The sequence below is a fragment of the Rutidosis leptorrhynchoides genome, chromosome 6 (genome assembly GCF_046630445.1).
Source record: "Rutidosis leptorrhynchoides isolate AG116_Rl617_1_P2 chromosome 6, CSIRO_AGI_Rlap_v1, whole genome shotgun sequence".
Classification (NCBI taxonomy): domain Eukaryota; kingdom Viridiplantae; phylum Streptophyta; class Magnoliopsida; order Asterales; family Asteraceae; genus Rutidosis; species Rutidosis leptorrhynchoides.
The window spans coordinates 427,085,016-427,102,662 of record NC_092338.1 but is presented as its reverse complement, the minus strand read 5'-3'; the positions used below and the strand labels follow the sequence as shown (position 1 = coordinate 427,102,662).

The 17,647-nt window shown below is 33.4% G+C and overlaps 1 protein-coding gene across 1 annotated transcript; it reads right to left on the bottom strand.

The window, feature by feature from the left end:
• Positions 1-13,717: 13,717 nt before the first annotated feature.
• Positions 13,718-15,271, bottom strand: LOC139851936 (protein ASPARTIC PROTEASE IN GUARD CELL 1-like). The gene has a single exon (XM_071841133.1). It carries the CDS (start codon positions 15,246-15,248, stop codon positions 13,800-13,802), a length of 1,449 nt encoding a protein of 482 aa, XP_071697234.1. The 5' UTR covers positions 15,249-15,271; the 3' UTR covers positions 13,718-13,799.
• Between the last annotated feature and the right edge of the window lie 2,376 nt (positions 15,272-17,647).

Genomic DNA, 17,647 nt, shown 5'->3' with positions numbered 1-17,647 from the left:
GTCAAAAGCAAAGACAATAGCAAGGAGTTCTTTTTCAGTAGTTGTATAGTTCGTTTGTGCTCCTTGTAACGTCTTACTAGCATAATATATAGGTTGAAATCGTTTTTCAATCCTTTGTCCTAAAACGGCTCCCATTGCAAAATCACTTGCATCGCACATTAGTTCAAATGGTAGATTCCAATTTGGTGTTATCATGATCAGCGCATTAGTGAGTTTTTCTTTAAGAATATTAAAAGATTTGATACACTCATCTGAAAAGATGAATGGAGCATCCTTTTCTAGGAGTTTATTCATAGGAGTGGCAATTTTAGAAAAATCTTTTATGAAACGTCGGTAAAAACCGGCATGCCCTAGAAAACTCCTAACTCCTCTAACATTGGTGGAATGTGGAAGTTTAGCAATTACATCTACTTTAGCTCTATCCACTTCAATTCCTTCTTTTGAAATTTTATGTCCAAGAACGATGCCTTCTTTAACCATGAAATGGCATTTCTCCCAATTAAGTACTAGATTTGATTTTTCGCATCTAATTAGCATTCGTTCCAGATTAACTAAACATGATTTAAATGTATCACCGAAGACTGAAAAGTCATCCATGAATACTTCCATGCATTCTTCTATCATGTCGTGAAAAATCGCCATCATACACCTTTGAAAGGTTGCAGGGGCGTTGCAAAGTCCAAATGGCATGCGTTTGTAAGCAAAAGTACCATAAGGGCACGTGAATGTGGTTTTCTCTTGATCTTCGGGTGCTATTGGAATTTGAAAATATCCGGAAAATCCATCTAGAAAACAATAGTAACTATTTCCGGCTAATTTTTCCAACATTTGATCTATGAAAGGTAAGGGAAAGTGATCTTTTCTGGTGGCGTCATTTAATTTTCTATAATCAATACATACACGCCATCCTGTTACAGCCCTAGTAGGAATAAGCTCATTTTTTTCATTTGTAATGACAGTCATGCCACCCTTCTTAGGCACGCATTGAACTGGGCTTACCCATGGACTATCAGAAATTGGATATATCAAACCTGCATCTAGCAGTTTAATAATCTCTTTCTTAACTACATCTTGCATATTAGGATTTAGTCTTCGTTGGCGTTGCACATATGTTTTATGACCTTCTTCCATAAGGATTTTATGTGTGCAATACGAAGGACTTATTCCTTTAATATCATGAATCTTCCATGCAATGGCTGGTTTATGAGCTTTCAACATAGAAATGAGTTGTGATTTCTCATTTTCAGTAAGAGAAGACGATATTATTACAGGTAATTCAGATTCACCATGTAAATAAGCGTATTCCAAATGGTTTGGAAGTGGTTTTAACTCTAATTTCGGAGGTTCTTCTATCGATGATTTATATCGATATCTGTCTTCTTCTTTTAGCATTTGAATTTCTTCTGTTGTTGGTTCATATCCATTAGCTATTAGTGTAGCTAATATTTCAGCTTCATCAATTGGTTCATTACCTTCTCCTAAAGAACATTCTCCTGTTCCTTGTAATTCTGGAAATTCTTCTAATAATTCCGCATGTGCATCTATAGTTTGAATATAATAACATGTATCATCAATTGGTTCATTACCTTCTCCTAAAGAACATTCTCCTGTTCCTTGTAATTCTGGAAATTCTTCTAATAATTCCGCATGTGCATCTATAGTTTGCATCTATAATTCTGGAAGCAGTGCTTCAGTGGTACCCGTCGCTTATGATCCCTGGGCCCGCAGGAGGGCCTTATTGAATACTTAGAGGTGCAGGTTCGAATCTCGGCTTGCAACTTCCTGTTGGGTATTAGGGGGAGGTGTTTTACACGGCTTACTTAGCCCTTGCGAGGTGGGCGGTATGGGTGACATAGTCACACGGAGTCAGGGTTTCTCCGCCAGAATAAACCTTTTGAATAATAACATGTATCATCTGCAGATTGTGGTTGTTGCATTGCTCTATCAACTGAAAAGGTAACACTCTCATCTTCTATACTTAGGGTCAATTTCTTACCGAACACGTCTATCATTGCTTTAGCCGTGTTTAAGAATGGTCTTCCTAATATGAGAGGAACTTGAGAATCTTCTTCCATGTCCAGAACAACAAAATCTACTGGAAATACTAAAGTACCAACTTTAACTAGCATGTTCTCCATTATCCCTCTAGGATATTTTATTGATCTATCAGCTAGTTGTATGCTTATTCTGGTTGGTTTCAATTCTCCAAGGTCTAGTTTAGCGTATAGTGAATACGGCATTAGATTTATACTAGCACCTAAGTCTGCCAATGCTTCTATTGAACTAAGACTACCCAGAAAACATGGAATTATGAAACTTCCTGGATCAGATAGTTTTTCTGGTATCTTATTCAACAGCACTGCTGAACAATTAGCATTCATAGTAACAGCCGAGAGTTCTTCCATTTTCTTTCTATTTGAGATTTGATCTTTCAAGAATTTAGCATATCTAGGCATTCCTGAAATCACATCAATGAAAGGAAGATTTACATTTATCTGTTTAAACATATCCAAGAATTTGGATTGCTCGGCTTCAAGTTTCTCTTTCTTCATTTTACTCGGATAAGGAAGTGGTGGTTGATATGGTTTAACATAAGGTTTATCCTTAACTGTGTTATCTTCATTAACCTTTTCAACTACCGGTTCTTTTTCCTTATCTTGATCAGGTTGTGGTTCTTGTGGAGTAGGAATAGTTTCATCAGAAGTTACAGGTATTTCCGGTGGTTTAAGTGTTGTACCACTTCTTGTGGTAATGGCTTTAGCTGTTTCATTCCGGGGGTTAGCATTTGTATCACTAGGTAGACTTCCCGGTTTTCTTTCACCTATTAACCTTGCTAGGTTACTCACTTCTTGTTCTAGATTTTGAATAGAAGCTTGTTGATTTCTAAATGCTTGAGCATTTTGTTCATTAGTTTGTTTCTGAGATGTGAAAAACTGCGTTTGAGTTTCAACTAGCTTCGTCATCATATCTTCTAAATTCGGCTTTTTATCATCGGTTTGTTGTGGTGGTTTGTTTTGAAAATTAGGTCGTTGCTGATTGTAAGTATTATTGGATACTTGTTGATTACTAGGACCTTGTTGGTTGTTGTATGGAATATTTCGGTTATAATTTTGGTTTTGTTTGTAAATCGGTCTTGGCGGTTGATAATTATTCTGATAATTATTTCCAGGCCTTTGGTTTATGTATGAAATATTCTCTCTTTGTTCCATTGTTAATTCAATACTGAGACAATCTTTTGTCAAATGTGGTCCTCCACACTGCTCACAACTAATTCGTATTGAGTGAATATCTTTAGTCATCTTTTCCATTCGTCTCTCCACAGCATCTATCTTTGCGGAAATGGAATCTAAGTCATGGCTAGAATCGGCTCTAGCTGCTTTAGATGATCTAACGATGTCTTTTTCTTGGTGCCACTCATGTGAGTGGGAAGCAGTATTATCAATAATTTTGTAAGCATCAGTTTCGGTTTTCTTCATAATAGAACCACCAGCTGCTATATCTATGTCTTTTCTTGTAGTGATGTCGCATCCTTGGTAGAATATTTGTACTATTTGACAGGTGTCTAAACCATGTTGCGGACATCCTCTTAACAACTTTCCATATCTTGTCCATGCCTCATATAGAGTTTCATTTGGTTTCTGTGTAAACGTAACAATTTCTGCTTGAAGTCTTACGGCTTTAGATACAGGAAAGAATTGTTTAAGAAATTTGTCAACTAAAACATCCCATGTATCAATCGCCCCTTCAGGTAACGATTCCAACCAATCTTTGGCTTCTCCCTTTAAAGTCCAGGGAAATAACATGGGATATATCTGTTCATCCTCCACTTCTCGAATTTTAAATAGTGTGCAGATCCTATTAAAGGTACGTAGATGTCCATTTGGATCTTCCTTCGGCGCACCACTAAATTGGCATTGATTAGTCACCATGTGTAGAATTTGTCCTTTGATTTCATAATCTGGCGCATTAATGTCTGGATGAGTAATTGCGTGACCTTGGCCAGTGCGTTTAGCTCTCATTCGGTCTTCCATACTTAAAGGTTCCAGATTCTCCATAATTAAATTTGTTGAATCGGTATCACTAGATGATTCTGATTTAATGGTTCGTTCCTCAACAATCTCTGTTTGAATGATTGGTGGCTCCGGAGGAAAGTTTAGTGGTTCAGGATCTACGAACCGTTCCTGAATATTCTCCGGATTCTCAATTGTGAGGTCGGATTCAAAAAATGGATTATCGGAAATTTGAACTGAAGTACTTGGTCGACTGGATGACGATTCTAAAGAAAAATCAACGGCAGTAATATTTGCTAAATGTCTTGATCTAGTTACAGGTGGTGAACGTACAAAAGGTGGTGAACGTCTTGCTCGATGCATTCACTGAATATCCTATTAGTTTTTAAAAGGAAAGAAAAATTTTAATAAGTTATCCAATTAATAGACTTTTCTGATTTTGCCCACGTTTCGAATAGCCAAAAGATGCAGCAGAGGGGCAGGATTTGTTTGGTCTCAATATAATTGAGGACTGTTTGGCTCCAATAACCCGGTCCACGTACAAATCCAACTATTACTACGAACCAGAAAATTTTGATGTCTATCAATTTAACCACTTAAAATAAATTTTCGTAATTTTAAGAAAATTTAGATAAGAAGTAGAATAAAAATCTATGTCCTAAAACTAGAATAGCGAGAAATAAGAAAGAAAAAGAGTTCGTCGGAAAAAGATTGAAAAAGAAAAATGGTTGAAAAATAAAAGGTGACGGAAAAATAAAAGAAACTTATAAAACTTAAAAATACTTGACTAACCTAACCTTATTACTACAACTAACTTAAAATTATAATCGCAAATTGAAATTACTAATTGGAATGATAATTGGTACATAGTAAAAGGTGTCTAAAAATATTAAAGCTTATAGGAAAAACTATATCCCAAATGGAAATAACTTAAAAAGAAACTAAAACTTAAAAAGGCGTCGCAAAATTCTAAAGTACCTAAATCTTAGTCTAAAGAAAAAGCACTTAAGGAATTCTACGGCAAAGCCTAAAATTCTAGAAGTAAAAATAACTATGGCAAAATCTAAGTTTAAAACTAAATATGAGCTAAAAATACAAATATTACGCTAAAACAATTAAAAATGGACAAAATATAAAAATATACAAAAAGTTGTAAAAAGTACAATTTTTATAAAAATATTATTTTTATATTATTTATTTATTAAAACTACTAATTTTATAATTTAATTAAACTAATTAAACTAAATAATACAAATTAATTAAAACTTAAATTAACTACTAAATTAATTAATTATTTAACCCTAATACAATTTAATTAATAATAATTAATAATACTCCGTAATAAATGCAGGATTAGGGCTTCTGTCGTGTGTCAGGTCCCCTCCGCGAGTCGCGTTATTTAAAGCATCAAACCCCGTGAGTCGCGGGGTTCAGAAATTCAGATGACAGCTTACTTTAAATTCGACGCGTTTTTCTTTATTTATATTTTTTTTTTATGTTTTTAAATAAAAACAAAATACTTAAATAAAACTTATGTTTTTATAAAATAAAAACAAAGAAACTTTATAAAACTTAAATATTTATCAAACTCCTAAAAATATTTATATTTTTGTTTTTCTTTTTATATTTTCGAATATTTAAAACGTTTTTTTTACAAAAACGAATTTTAATAAAAGTAAACCAAAAATCTTTTTTTTTATATATTAGCGTTGTGCTTCCGGCGTTTAAGAAGTTCCCCGGCAGCGGCGCCAAAATTACTTGATGTCAAAGCTAAGGGGTATAAAATACTATTACATTTTTGCAGGAAATACTATTAAATACGATACAATTTTACACAAGAAATTTATTTATTTATAGAATGGATATACTTAAACCTTGCTACAACACTTATAGGCAGTGTACCTAATCGTACAGTAGTGTAGTTTTTAGTAAGTCCGGTTCGTTCCACAGAGAAAGTTTTTTTAAACAAAGCTCAACGCTATATTAGTTTACTTTTATAAAAATACAAACATATATATAAGTAATATTATTATTATAAAGGGGGGTTTTTACCGTTTAATGACCGGTTTGTCGATTTTAAAACTTTAGTCGCAGTTAAAACCAAATGTAAAATAATAAATAAATACAAGACTTAATTTTAAGCGTAAAGTAAATAACGATAATGAAATTGCGAATAATAAAAGTGCGATAAAATAAACTTGCGATAATTAAAAAGGACGATAATTAAAAGTGCAATTAAATAACAATAAATAAAAGTGCGATAATTAGAAGTGCAATTAAATATAAAATAAAGGAAATTAAATATGAAATAAAAGAATTATGCTTATTTAAACTTCCGTAATCATGATGTTTGACGTGTTGATTTTAGTTTTATGCCCATGGGTTAATTGTCCTTTATCCTGGATTATTTAATATGTCCGTCTGGTTTTTGTCCATAACAGTCCATCAGTCATAAATATAAAGTGCGAGTGTCCTCGTCAAATTATTCTTATACCCGAAGTTAAATATTCCAACTAAGTGGAGATTTAAACTGTAACAAGATTTTAATACTTTGTTTAATAATTACACCAGGTTGTCGACTGAGTGTAACCCAAGGTTTTAATATTTTGTTATCAATTATACCAAGTGTCCTTTGTACATAATTTCACCCCTGTTTTAATTATTCTAGTGGCTATTAATCCATTCCCGTGTCCGGTTAAATGAACGATTATTCGTACATATAAATACCCCGCCCATCGTGTCCGATTGAGTGTGTATGGTAATTTATAGGGACGCCCAATTGTAAATCTTTATATTAACATTAACAAACTATCATTTAGTTAAACAAATATAAAGCCCATTAATAGCTCATAGTCTAATTTCCACAAGTGTCGTTCTTTTGTCCAAACCCCAATTATGGTACAAAGCCCAATTACCCAATTTTAGTAATTAGCCCAACATCATGATTACTTCGTTTTAAATAAGCATAATAATAACTTAGCTACGAGACATTAATATAAAAAGGTTGAACATAACTTACAATGATTAAAAATAGCGTAGCGTTACACGGACAGAATTTTGACTTACACCCTTACAACATTCGCTAACATACCCTTATTATTAGGATTAAAATTAAAATTAAAATATAAATTATATATATATTTTACGTATGAATGAGGAAAAGAAAAAGATGGTTTTTGCGATCAGAATTCGGTTGCTTTTATAGGGATTTTTGAAACTTGGGGCTCCGCGACTCGCGGCCTTTTTGGCCTTCAAACTCTGCGAGTCGCGGAGTTTGCAATTACAGCACACTCTGGTTTGGAGTCTTTCTTGCCGACGGTTTTTATTATTTATTATAATATATAAATAATTATAAGAATTATTTAAATATTATATTATATTTATGTGCATAGTTGACTTGTAATTTTTAGTCCGTTGCGTCGAGCGTTGAGAGTTGACTCTGGTCCCGGTTCCGGATTTTCGAACGTCCTTGCGTACAATTTTATATTTTGTACTTTGCGTTTTGAATCTTGTACTCTTGTAATTTCGAGACGTTTCTTATCAATAATTGGAACCTCTTTGATTGTCTTTTGTACTTTTGAGCTTTTTGGTCGTTTGCGTCTTCAATTCGTCGAATCTGTCTTTTGTCTTCACCTTTTATTATTTAAACGAATATCACTTGTAAATAGAACAATTGCAACTAAAAGCTTGTCTTTCTTGAGGAATAATGCTATGAAATATATGTTCGTTTTTAGCATTATCACATGCGCTGCTTTTATAAATGTTTTACGAAATAGACACAAGTAATCGAAACTACATTCTATGGTTGGATTATCGAATCGAATATGCCCCTTTTTAGCTTGGTAGCCTAAGAATTAGGGAAATGGCCCCTAATTGACGCGAATTCTAAAGATAGATCTATGGACCTTGACATGTCCCATTCGGGTTATGAATGGTTTAGTACTTCGATTATCATGTCCGATGAGAGTCCCGGAATGATGGGGATATTCTATATGCATCATGTTAGTTCGGTTATCAAGCGTTCACCATATGAATGATTTTTATCTCTATGCTGTGCGAAATGCCTGATATGAGATTATGTTTATGAGAAATGGAAATGAAAATCTTGTGGTCTATTAAAATGATGGAAATGAATATTTATGATAAACTAATGAACTCACCAACGTTTTAGTTGACACTTGAAAGCATGTTTATTCCCAGGTATGAAAAAAATCTTCCGCTGTGCATTTGCTCATCTTAGAGATATTACTTGGAGTCATTCATGACATATTTCAAAAGACGTTGCATTCGAGTCATTGAGTTCATCAAGAATATTATCAAGTCATTTATAGTTTAGATATATTATGAAATGGTATGCATGTCTATCAACTTTCGATGTGATGAAAGTTTGTCTTTTAAAAACGAATGCAATGTTTGTAAAATGTAACATTTAGAGGTCAAGTACCTCGCGATGTAATCAATTGTAATGTATTCGTCCAGATGGATTAGGACAGGTCATTAGACCTGACTCTTGTCTGTCAGGTGCCTTATGCCAGCTACAACATCGCCTGACATGTATATGTAGTGACCCGAACTTTTCCATGTTTATATATATATTAAATGAAATTGTTATTTACATGATTAAGTGTTTCCAACATGTTAAGCAATCAAACTTGTTAAGACTTGATTAATTGAAATAGGTTTCATATAGACAATTGACCACCCAAGTTGACCGGTGATTCACGAACGTTAAAACTTGTAAAAACTATACGATGACATATATGGTTATATATATAGTTAACATGATATTATGATAATTAAACATATCATTAAGTATATTAACAATGAACTACATATGTAAAAACAAGACTACTAACTTAATGATTTTGAAACGAGACATATATGTAACGATTATCGTTGTAACGACATTTAATGTATATATATCATATTAAGAGATATTCATACATCATAATATCATGATAATATAATAATTTAAAATCTCATTTGATATTATAAACATTGGGTTAACAACATTTAACAAGATCGTTAACCTAAAGGTTTCAAAACAACACTTACATGTAACGACTAACGATGACTTAACGACTCAGTTAAAATATATATACATGTAGTGTTTTAATATGTATTCATACACTTTTGAAAGACTTCAAGACACTTATCAAAATACTTCTGCTTAACAAAAATGCTTACAATTACATCCTCGTTCAGTTTCATCAACAATTCTACTCGTATGCACCCGTATTCGTACTCGTACAATACACAGCTTTTAGATGTATGTACTATTGGTATATACACTCCAATGATCAGCTCTTAGCAGCCCATGTGAGTCACCTAAAACATGTGGGAACCATCATTTGGCAACTAGCATGAAATATCTCATAAAATTACAAAAATATGAGTAATCATTCATGACTTATTTACATGAAAACAAAATTACATATCCTTTATATCTAATCCATACACCAACGACCAAAAACACCTACAAACACTTTCATTCTTCAATTTTCTTCATCTAATTGATCTCTCTCAAGTTCTATCTTCAAGTTCTAAGTGTTCTTCATAAATTCCAAAAGTTCTAGTTTCATAAAATCAAGAATACTTCCAAGATTGCAAGTTTACTTCCAAGTTTTCTAAATCCATTCCAAGTAATCATCCAAGATCAAGAAACCTTTGTTACTTACATTAGGTTATCTTTCTAATACAAGGTGATAATCATATTCAAACTTTAATTCAATTTCTATAACTATAACAATCTTATTTCGAGTGGAAATCTTACTTGAAATTGTTTTCGTGTCATGATTCTGCTTCAAGAACTTTCAAGCCATCCAAGGATCCTTTGAAGCTAGATCTATTTTTTTCATTTCCAGTAGGTTTATCCAAGGAACTTGAGGTAGTAATGATGTTCATAACATCATTCGATTCATACATATAAAGCTATCTTATTCGAAGTTTTAAACTTGTAATCACTAGAACATAGTTTAGTTAATTCTAAACATGTTCACAAATAAAAGTTAATCCTTCTAACTTGACTTTTAAAATCAACTAAACACATGTTCTATATCTATATGATATGCTAACTTAATGATTTAAAACCTGGAAACACGAAAAACACCGTAAAACCGGATTTACGCCGTCGTAGTAACACCGCGGGCTGTTTTGGGTTAGTTAATTAAAAACTTTGATTTAAAAGTTGTTATTCTGGGAAAATTATTTTTGTTATGAACAAGAAACTATATCCAAAAATTATGGTTAAACTCAAAGTGGAAGTATGTTTTCTAAAATGGTCATCTAGACGTCGTTCTTTCGACTGAAATGACTACCATTACAAAAACAACTTGTAACTTATTTTTCCGACTATAAACCTATACTTTTTCTGTTTAGATTCATAAAATAGAGTTCAATATGAAACCATAGCAATTTGATTCAATCAAAACGGATTTAAAATGAAGAAGTTATTGGTAAAACAAGATTGGATAATTTTTCTCATTTTAGCTACGTGAAAATTGGTAAAAAATCTATTCCAACCATAACTTAATCAACTTGTGTTGTATATTATGTAATATTGAGATACCATAGACACGTATACAATGTTTCGACCTATCATGTCGACACATCTATATATATTTCGGAACAACCATAGACACTCTATATGTGAATGTTGGAGTTAGCTATACAGGGTTGAGGTTGATTCCAAAATATATATAGTTTGAGTTGTGATCAATACTGAGATACGTATACACTGGGTCGTGGATTGATTCAAGATAATATTTATCGATTTATTTCTGTACATCTAACTGTGGACAACTAGTTGTAGGTTACTAACGAGGACAGCTGACTTAATAAACTTAAAACATCAAAATATATTAAAAGTGTTGTAAATATATTTTGAACATACTTTGATATATATGTATATATTGTTATAGGTTCGTGAATCAACCAGTGGCCAAGTCTTACTTCCCGACGAAGTAAAAATCTGTGAAAGTGAGTTATAGTCCCACTTTTAAAATCTAATATTTTTGGGATGAGAATACATGCAGGTTTTATAAATGATTTACAAAATAGACACAAGTACGTGAAACTACATTCTATGGTTGAATTATTGAAATCGAATATGCCCCTTTTTATTAAGTCTGGTAATCTAAGAATTAGGGAACAGACACCCTAATTGACGCGAATCCTAAAGATAGATCTATTGGGCCTAACAAACCTCATCCAAAGTACCGGATGCTTTAGTACTTCGAAATTTATATCATATCCGAAGGGTGTCCCGGAATGATGGGGATATTCTTATATTATGCATCTTGTTAATGTCGGTTACCAGGTGTTCACCATATGAATGATTTTTTTTATCTCTATGTATGGGATGTGTATTGGAATATGAAATCTTGTGGTCTATTGTTACGATTTGATATATATAGGTTAAACCTATAACTCACCAACATTTTTGTTGACGTTTAAAGCATGTTTATTCTCAGGTGAATACTAAGAGCTTTCGCTGTTGCATACTAAAATAAGAACAAGATTTGGAGTCCATGTTTGTATGATATTGTGTAAAAACTGGATTCAAGAAACTGATTTCGATGTAACATATTTGTATTGTAAACCATTATGTAATGGTCGTGTGTAAACAGGATATTTTAGATTATCATTATTTGATAATCTACGTAAAGCTTTTTAAACCTTTATTTATGAAATAAAGGTTATGGTTTGTTTTAAAAATGAATGCAGTCTTTGAAAAACGTCTCATATAGAGGTCAAAACCTCGCAACGAAATCAATTAATATGGAACGTTTTTAATCAATAAGAACAGGACATTTTAGTATACGTCACCTTGGCGCTTGCATGGGATCTGCACCGAGTCTGTGACTTGAGCACTTATTCCTTTGGCGCGCGTCATGTATGACTTATATGGTGATGCTGTTTGATATGCTACACGACCTAATCGGGTATGCGTATCATTAAATGGATAGTTTTTTAAAAAGGCCGAAGACATCACAAGCCTGAATCAATAATTATGTACAACCTTTCTTTTTCGTTGAGAGCATTTTGCAAGTGATCATGCTGAATAGAAAATTCACAATAGAGTTGCGATTTCGATACGGGACGTCAACCAAATTATAAATGAGCATTCATAAAGATCTAGCAACCGGAAGCATAGACTTGGAAACGTATGATCTCTTGCGTCGAGACCAACTCTATAAACCGGGCACAAGATAGAGTTAATAGTGAGAAATATTTATCAAACTGAATAAACATTAACTGTGACTGCCAGTGGTAATTGACATTATATCTTTATTATCACAATTTGTTACAATTTGTTATTTGAGATGGCAAAAATACTCGTACCCGACAGGGAGATGTGAAATCAGACATTAATGGGTCGGGTGTAGGCTGAGTATGCGATTCTAAGGGCGGTTATGGAATGATTTTAAATTTTTATGCGACTTCGGGGACGATTTTAGATCAAAACCCAATTATACGAACCGTATACTCAAAAGAGATCCTAATATGTTTACCTGGCAAATTTAAATTTAAATAATAAATGATATCCTTATATTATTTTATATTATATGTATATTATTATACACGGGGACACAAATAACCAGAAACTTGTTTATGTGATAGTTAATACTGAAAGTAAATAAGGATCCAGATAACCGTGAAAAAACCCATTTGCCTTATACTTAGTAAGGTAAAGGAGACCCACTGAGTATGATTCGAATTTGTGTCGACATTTCTTAATCGGTTTGGAACCGAGATTTTCTTGACCAGACCCAAACCTACCCTAATGCCATCTTTGTAATGCATATTATTACCATTCATTAACATTAACATTAACATTAACATTAATTAACACTTACATACTAAAGTGGTGGATATTTCCGTCGTTTCAGTTAAAACGGATTGTCGTTTTGAGCTTGCGTTCACATTACAAACGATCCCTCAACTTCGGCAATATTTACACAATGGCCCCTCAAATTTACACTTTTTCAGGGGTAAAAGGTGTAAATATATAATTTTATTAAAATAAAAGAAACTAATCCCACCCGAATTTATAACGGGACCTATTTTCTCGCTCGGTGCGATTTAAATTTTTCCGAGACCATCATTCAACTCGAAAAAATCTTACGAACCCAACGGGACTAACTATACGCGAAACGGACACTTTTTAAAAAACGTTAAACACAACGACAGCCCGTATCTTTCTGTTCGCCGCGAGTTAAATTTTTCCGACAGCACCGTTACACTCGAAAAAATTTATTGAATAAAACAAAACTAACTATATTCGAAACGGATACTTTTAAAAAAACCTTTAACACAACGACATCTAAAACGGCGTTTAACACATGAGTCGTGTTCCCCTCTGTAAATACACAACGCTACGTTAAATATGAATACGCAGCTCGATAGCCCCCGTCGCAACGCGCGGGTCGGTCCGGAATAGTTAATTTATAATAATGCTTATCATATATACACATTATAATTAATAATTATCAATTAATGGCAAGTTTATTACTAATACATGAATATATCAACATTAAATTTTGTAAAGTTACTCATTTGAAAACATTCAATTTTTTATTTAAGTTTTGAAGATAATACATAATTCAGTGTAAATTTGTTCATTTGTTAGCCTGTCTACAATGATTATAAGAACATAAACCTTATACCTATAATTAACAGAAACTTATATAAAATCTACATAAAAAAACAACAAACCAACAATACTCCAATTTTATCATTTTTGGTGCTAGACAAATAAAAAAGGTACATTTTTCTTAATTTAATTCCTCAACAATTATTCGGTGAAAAACTAACAACTCCTTTATTAAAATCATAACCGACACGTGTCCCTTGCTGCTGTACATTACCGATAATCGACAGTGCCGAATCCGTCGGCGCAAACGCCAAACAAAATTTCCCATCTGAATTCACCGGAATTAAATAATTCTCCGGTCTCAACGCCAACGTTTTTCCTCCGGCAAACGTAAACCCTACCGTCGGCACCGCCACTCTCGACATCGACGAAAAATCATAACACGTATCAAACAACGAAAACCCGTCCGTTTGTCGCAAATTCCTCGCTTGTTGCGTAAACGCATCACGTAACGCGTTGTACGCTTGGCTCTGCAACCGTGTAACCGCAGTTCCAGAGTCGACAATCGCTCCACCACGTCCACTATCATCAACCGCGAAAACTGACGGAGGAATCGATAACGGCCGTCCACCAACCGTTATCCCCGTCATTCCAACGTATAAATACGTCTTCACCCTAGGGTTTCTAAGTAACGGCGCCGTTATGGAGTTTCCCGGGGCTGCAGAATTAAATTCTAAAGTCGACGCTGATTTCGAGTCACGGTCAACGAGACAATACGAAAACGACGTCGCTTTAATCTGACTCGGTAACGATAACGAACCACCGCCGAGTCCTAACAACCCTGCGGCGCCAACAAACAACCCTTCGTTATCGTGACCGCAACCCAACGCGACTTTCGGAACCGAATTTTTCCCGAACGACACCGTTTCAGTGACGAAATCGCCTACGGTGTACGATCCGTCACCGTACGAGACTTGATATAAACACGTGTTGCTTTGACACGTTGTCATTTCTAAAGAATTGCATTGCTGTGAGTTACACGGTAACCGGGTATAAGATGTGGATGCGGTCGGGTTGAAAACCGGGTCGGTTTGTTGGTAACAATCCATACACGGTTCACATTGAAGCCAATTGATATCACTTCCGGTATCTATAACCATATAATACGATTGAACGGGTGTACCCAACCCGACCCGAGCGAAGTACTCCCCGCTTCCTTGCGAAATACCCGAAGTAATCGGGGTGGATATTTCGTTAGCGTTGAGTAACGAGTTTGGGTCCGAAATTTCGGGTTTCAAATCGGACTTTTTTGTTCCGGAAAGATGGAAATTGAGTTTGGTAACGAGCGAGTCGACTCGATGTGAGTCACGAGCGAGTCGAGACCGAGTTAACGACTCGTAATCTTTATGATTGTGGGTGTGGTGGATTGAGAGTCTAGGGTGGAGAGTGAAGGATAAAGTTGTGGTGTTTGTTTGTGGGGTGATGATTTGTTGTGTTTGTTGTTGGAGAGTGGTGGGGTTGTTGAGAAAGTTGAGGGTTTTTTTCACGGAGGCGGTGACGTCGAAGGTGGTGGTGGTAGCGGTGGTTGTGGTGGCCGTGAAGAGAGAGAAAGTGAGGAGAGAGAGGAAAAGTAAAGAAGCCATTTTTGATGCGAGTGAAGTGTAGAAAGAAGATGAGATTTTATGCAGAAAAAGAGGATGATGACGTCATGTCTAACAGTCTTCTGGTATGGACAAAATCTTGTATACTCCTAAAAACGTACGGAGTATATGTTTTTTATTATTTAATTTAAATTTAAATTTTTTTTACTTATTCCGTTAAAAAACCTTGATAAAATATTATGTTTTGGGTAAATTTTTAGCGGGTGTTTGGTGGTTTTGACTAGGATTTTACTGTATCAACCATTAAATTTTGTAGGAAGTTTTTTTTTTTTTTTTTTTTAACAAGAAAATTACAGTAAAGCTAATTGTTTCACGTAATTACATGTTTATTTTTAGAATAGGGAAAAAAATTTAGAATAGGAAATTGGGTGTCGTATCTTCAAGAGGAGGAAAGGAAATTTTGACATTTTGAGAAGTAATCATTATCTGTTACATATTTATTATTTTTAGAGAGTTTAAGTTTATACTACGTAGTATTCAAAGTAACACATACCAAAAAAAAAAAAAAAAGATCAGATGGATATAAAAAGTTAAAGACACGGAGGAGGATGTGGTACGGTTGGTTTTCTTTTCGAGGAGTAACTTTGACTTGAATGAAATACTAGCATTTATTTTGTACACCTAATTTATTACTCGTATTTAAATTTTTAAATTTTTAAATGCTACACAGTACGTAATATGGATTGGATCGGATATTTCTTTGGCAAAAGTTCCGTTGTATGCGATTGAAAATTGGGCGAGTAAAAAACATAATTGGTTGAAGGTTGATTGAGCAGTTGTCAAGCATTAACACTTAGAAAGGTAAATTGGTCGCAAGATAGTTGTTTAGACGTTTTTCATTTTGTTTTTTAGAGTTTCATTTCATGGTTTCATATTGGTCTGTGTAGTGGCCCAACTCGACCCGGTTTACCAGACCCGACCCGGCCTACCTTTCTTTTTTTGAAAAAGTTTTTCTTCTTTATATTTATTACAACTTTTTTTAATTTCCTTTTTTTTCTTTTTCATTTTTTTATTGTTTAGTTATGAGCTTTAACATTTTTTTAATGTAAAATTAACCAACTGTTAATCGAAAAAATCACCCGCTATGAAAGTTATTTTTTTATAACCTTTTTATACTTCCTTATGTCCTTCCTTTTTCATTCGTTTGTTTTTGACCACTTAATTTCCCGATTGTTAATCCTTTTATTTTAAATGTTCAATTAACCGAATGTTAATCGAGGAAAATCATCCTGCAACAAAGCTTAGATTTTTAAAGTCAATTACTACTCCATCCGTCCCACTATAGTGTTCTCTGTTAACTTTTCAAAGTCTTTCTTCGTCTGCTTTAACTGTAACTATGTTTATTTGTGTTGAGTAGTATTTAATAAACTTTATATGAATGAAAACACATATGAAACTCATTTCATTCACTTAATTTTCGACAAATTTATATAACATTAATAAAATATTTACAGTCAAAGTTAACAAAAAAAGACTTTGTAAATTCAAAAGTAGACACATATGGTGGGACATATGGAGTACTATATACTATGTATATTAATACAAATTATTCACCCCGTTCTAAATTTATTGTCCATTATTCTTTTTCATGATATCTCAAATTAATTGTTCACTTTCATAAATTGATAAGAATAATGTGATAAAGTTCTTTTGTGCCCCTAATATACACATGTAAGACAACAAGATAAGTAAAAAGTAAAGGATAAGACTGAAAAATTAATAAAAAGTACATGTGATAGTTATTTTCTATTAAATTGTGTGTTTTTTGTTTGGAGACGATAAATTTAAAATGGAGGAAGTACTTTCATTTCATATAGCTTACTACTTTAAGATATGATTTAGAAAAATGCAAATATTGTAGAACGTTATTGATCATATGCGTGTGTGCACATATGTAAAATCCGCACAATATATGCACATTAAAAGAGCATATATTGAATTTATAATAAGCACGTGAAAATAAGACTCAATATGCTAGTATGAGCACACTATAAATAAATACTGGAGTATAAACCTCATTTAGTGCGTAGATTCTATTACGAGTGAAAAGACTTCATACATTGAAGGCATGAAGTTTAGATTATACTCTTTCAATTATTGATTAAGTGAATACAGAAATCGTTATTAACGGGACGTGATGGTTATGCATTTTAAGATGATGATCATAAAATGATAATCATAAGGTCCTTAAAACATAATAATAACAATATCAATATCAACATTTTTTATATACTTAAATTTGTTTTAATTTTTGTAATTTAAAATATGTTCGATCAGTTATTTAGTACACGCGGTGGCGTTGTAGCGACCCGACAAAATCGTCATTGACGGCGCCGACTACTTAGGTCCCGTTACGTGGTCATAAGTCTTTAAAATAACGT

What these genes read in the sequence shown, in the direction of transcription:
- LOC139851936 (XM_071841133.1), bottom strand. Translation starts at nt 15,248, where the DNA reads ATGGCTTCTTTACTTTTCCTCTCTCTCCTCACTTTCTCTCTCTTCACG.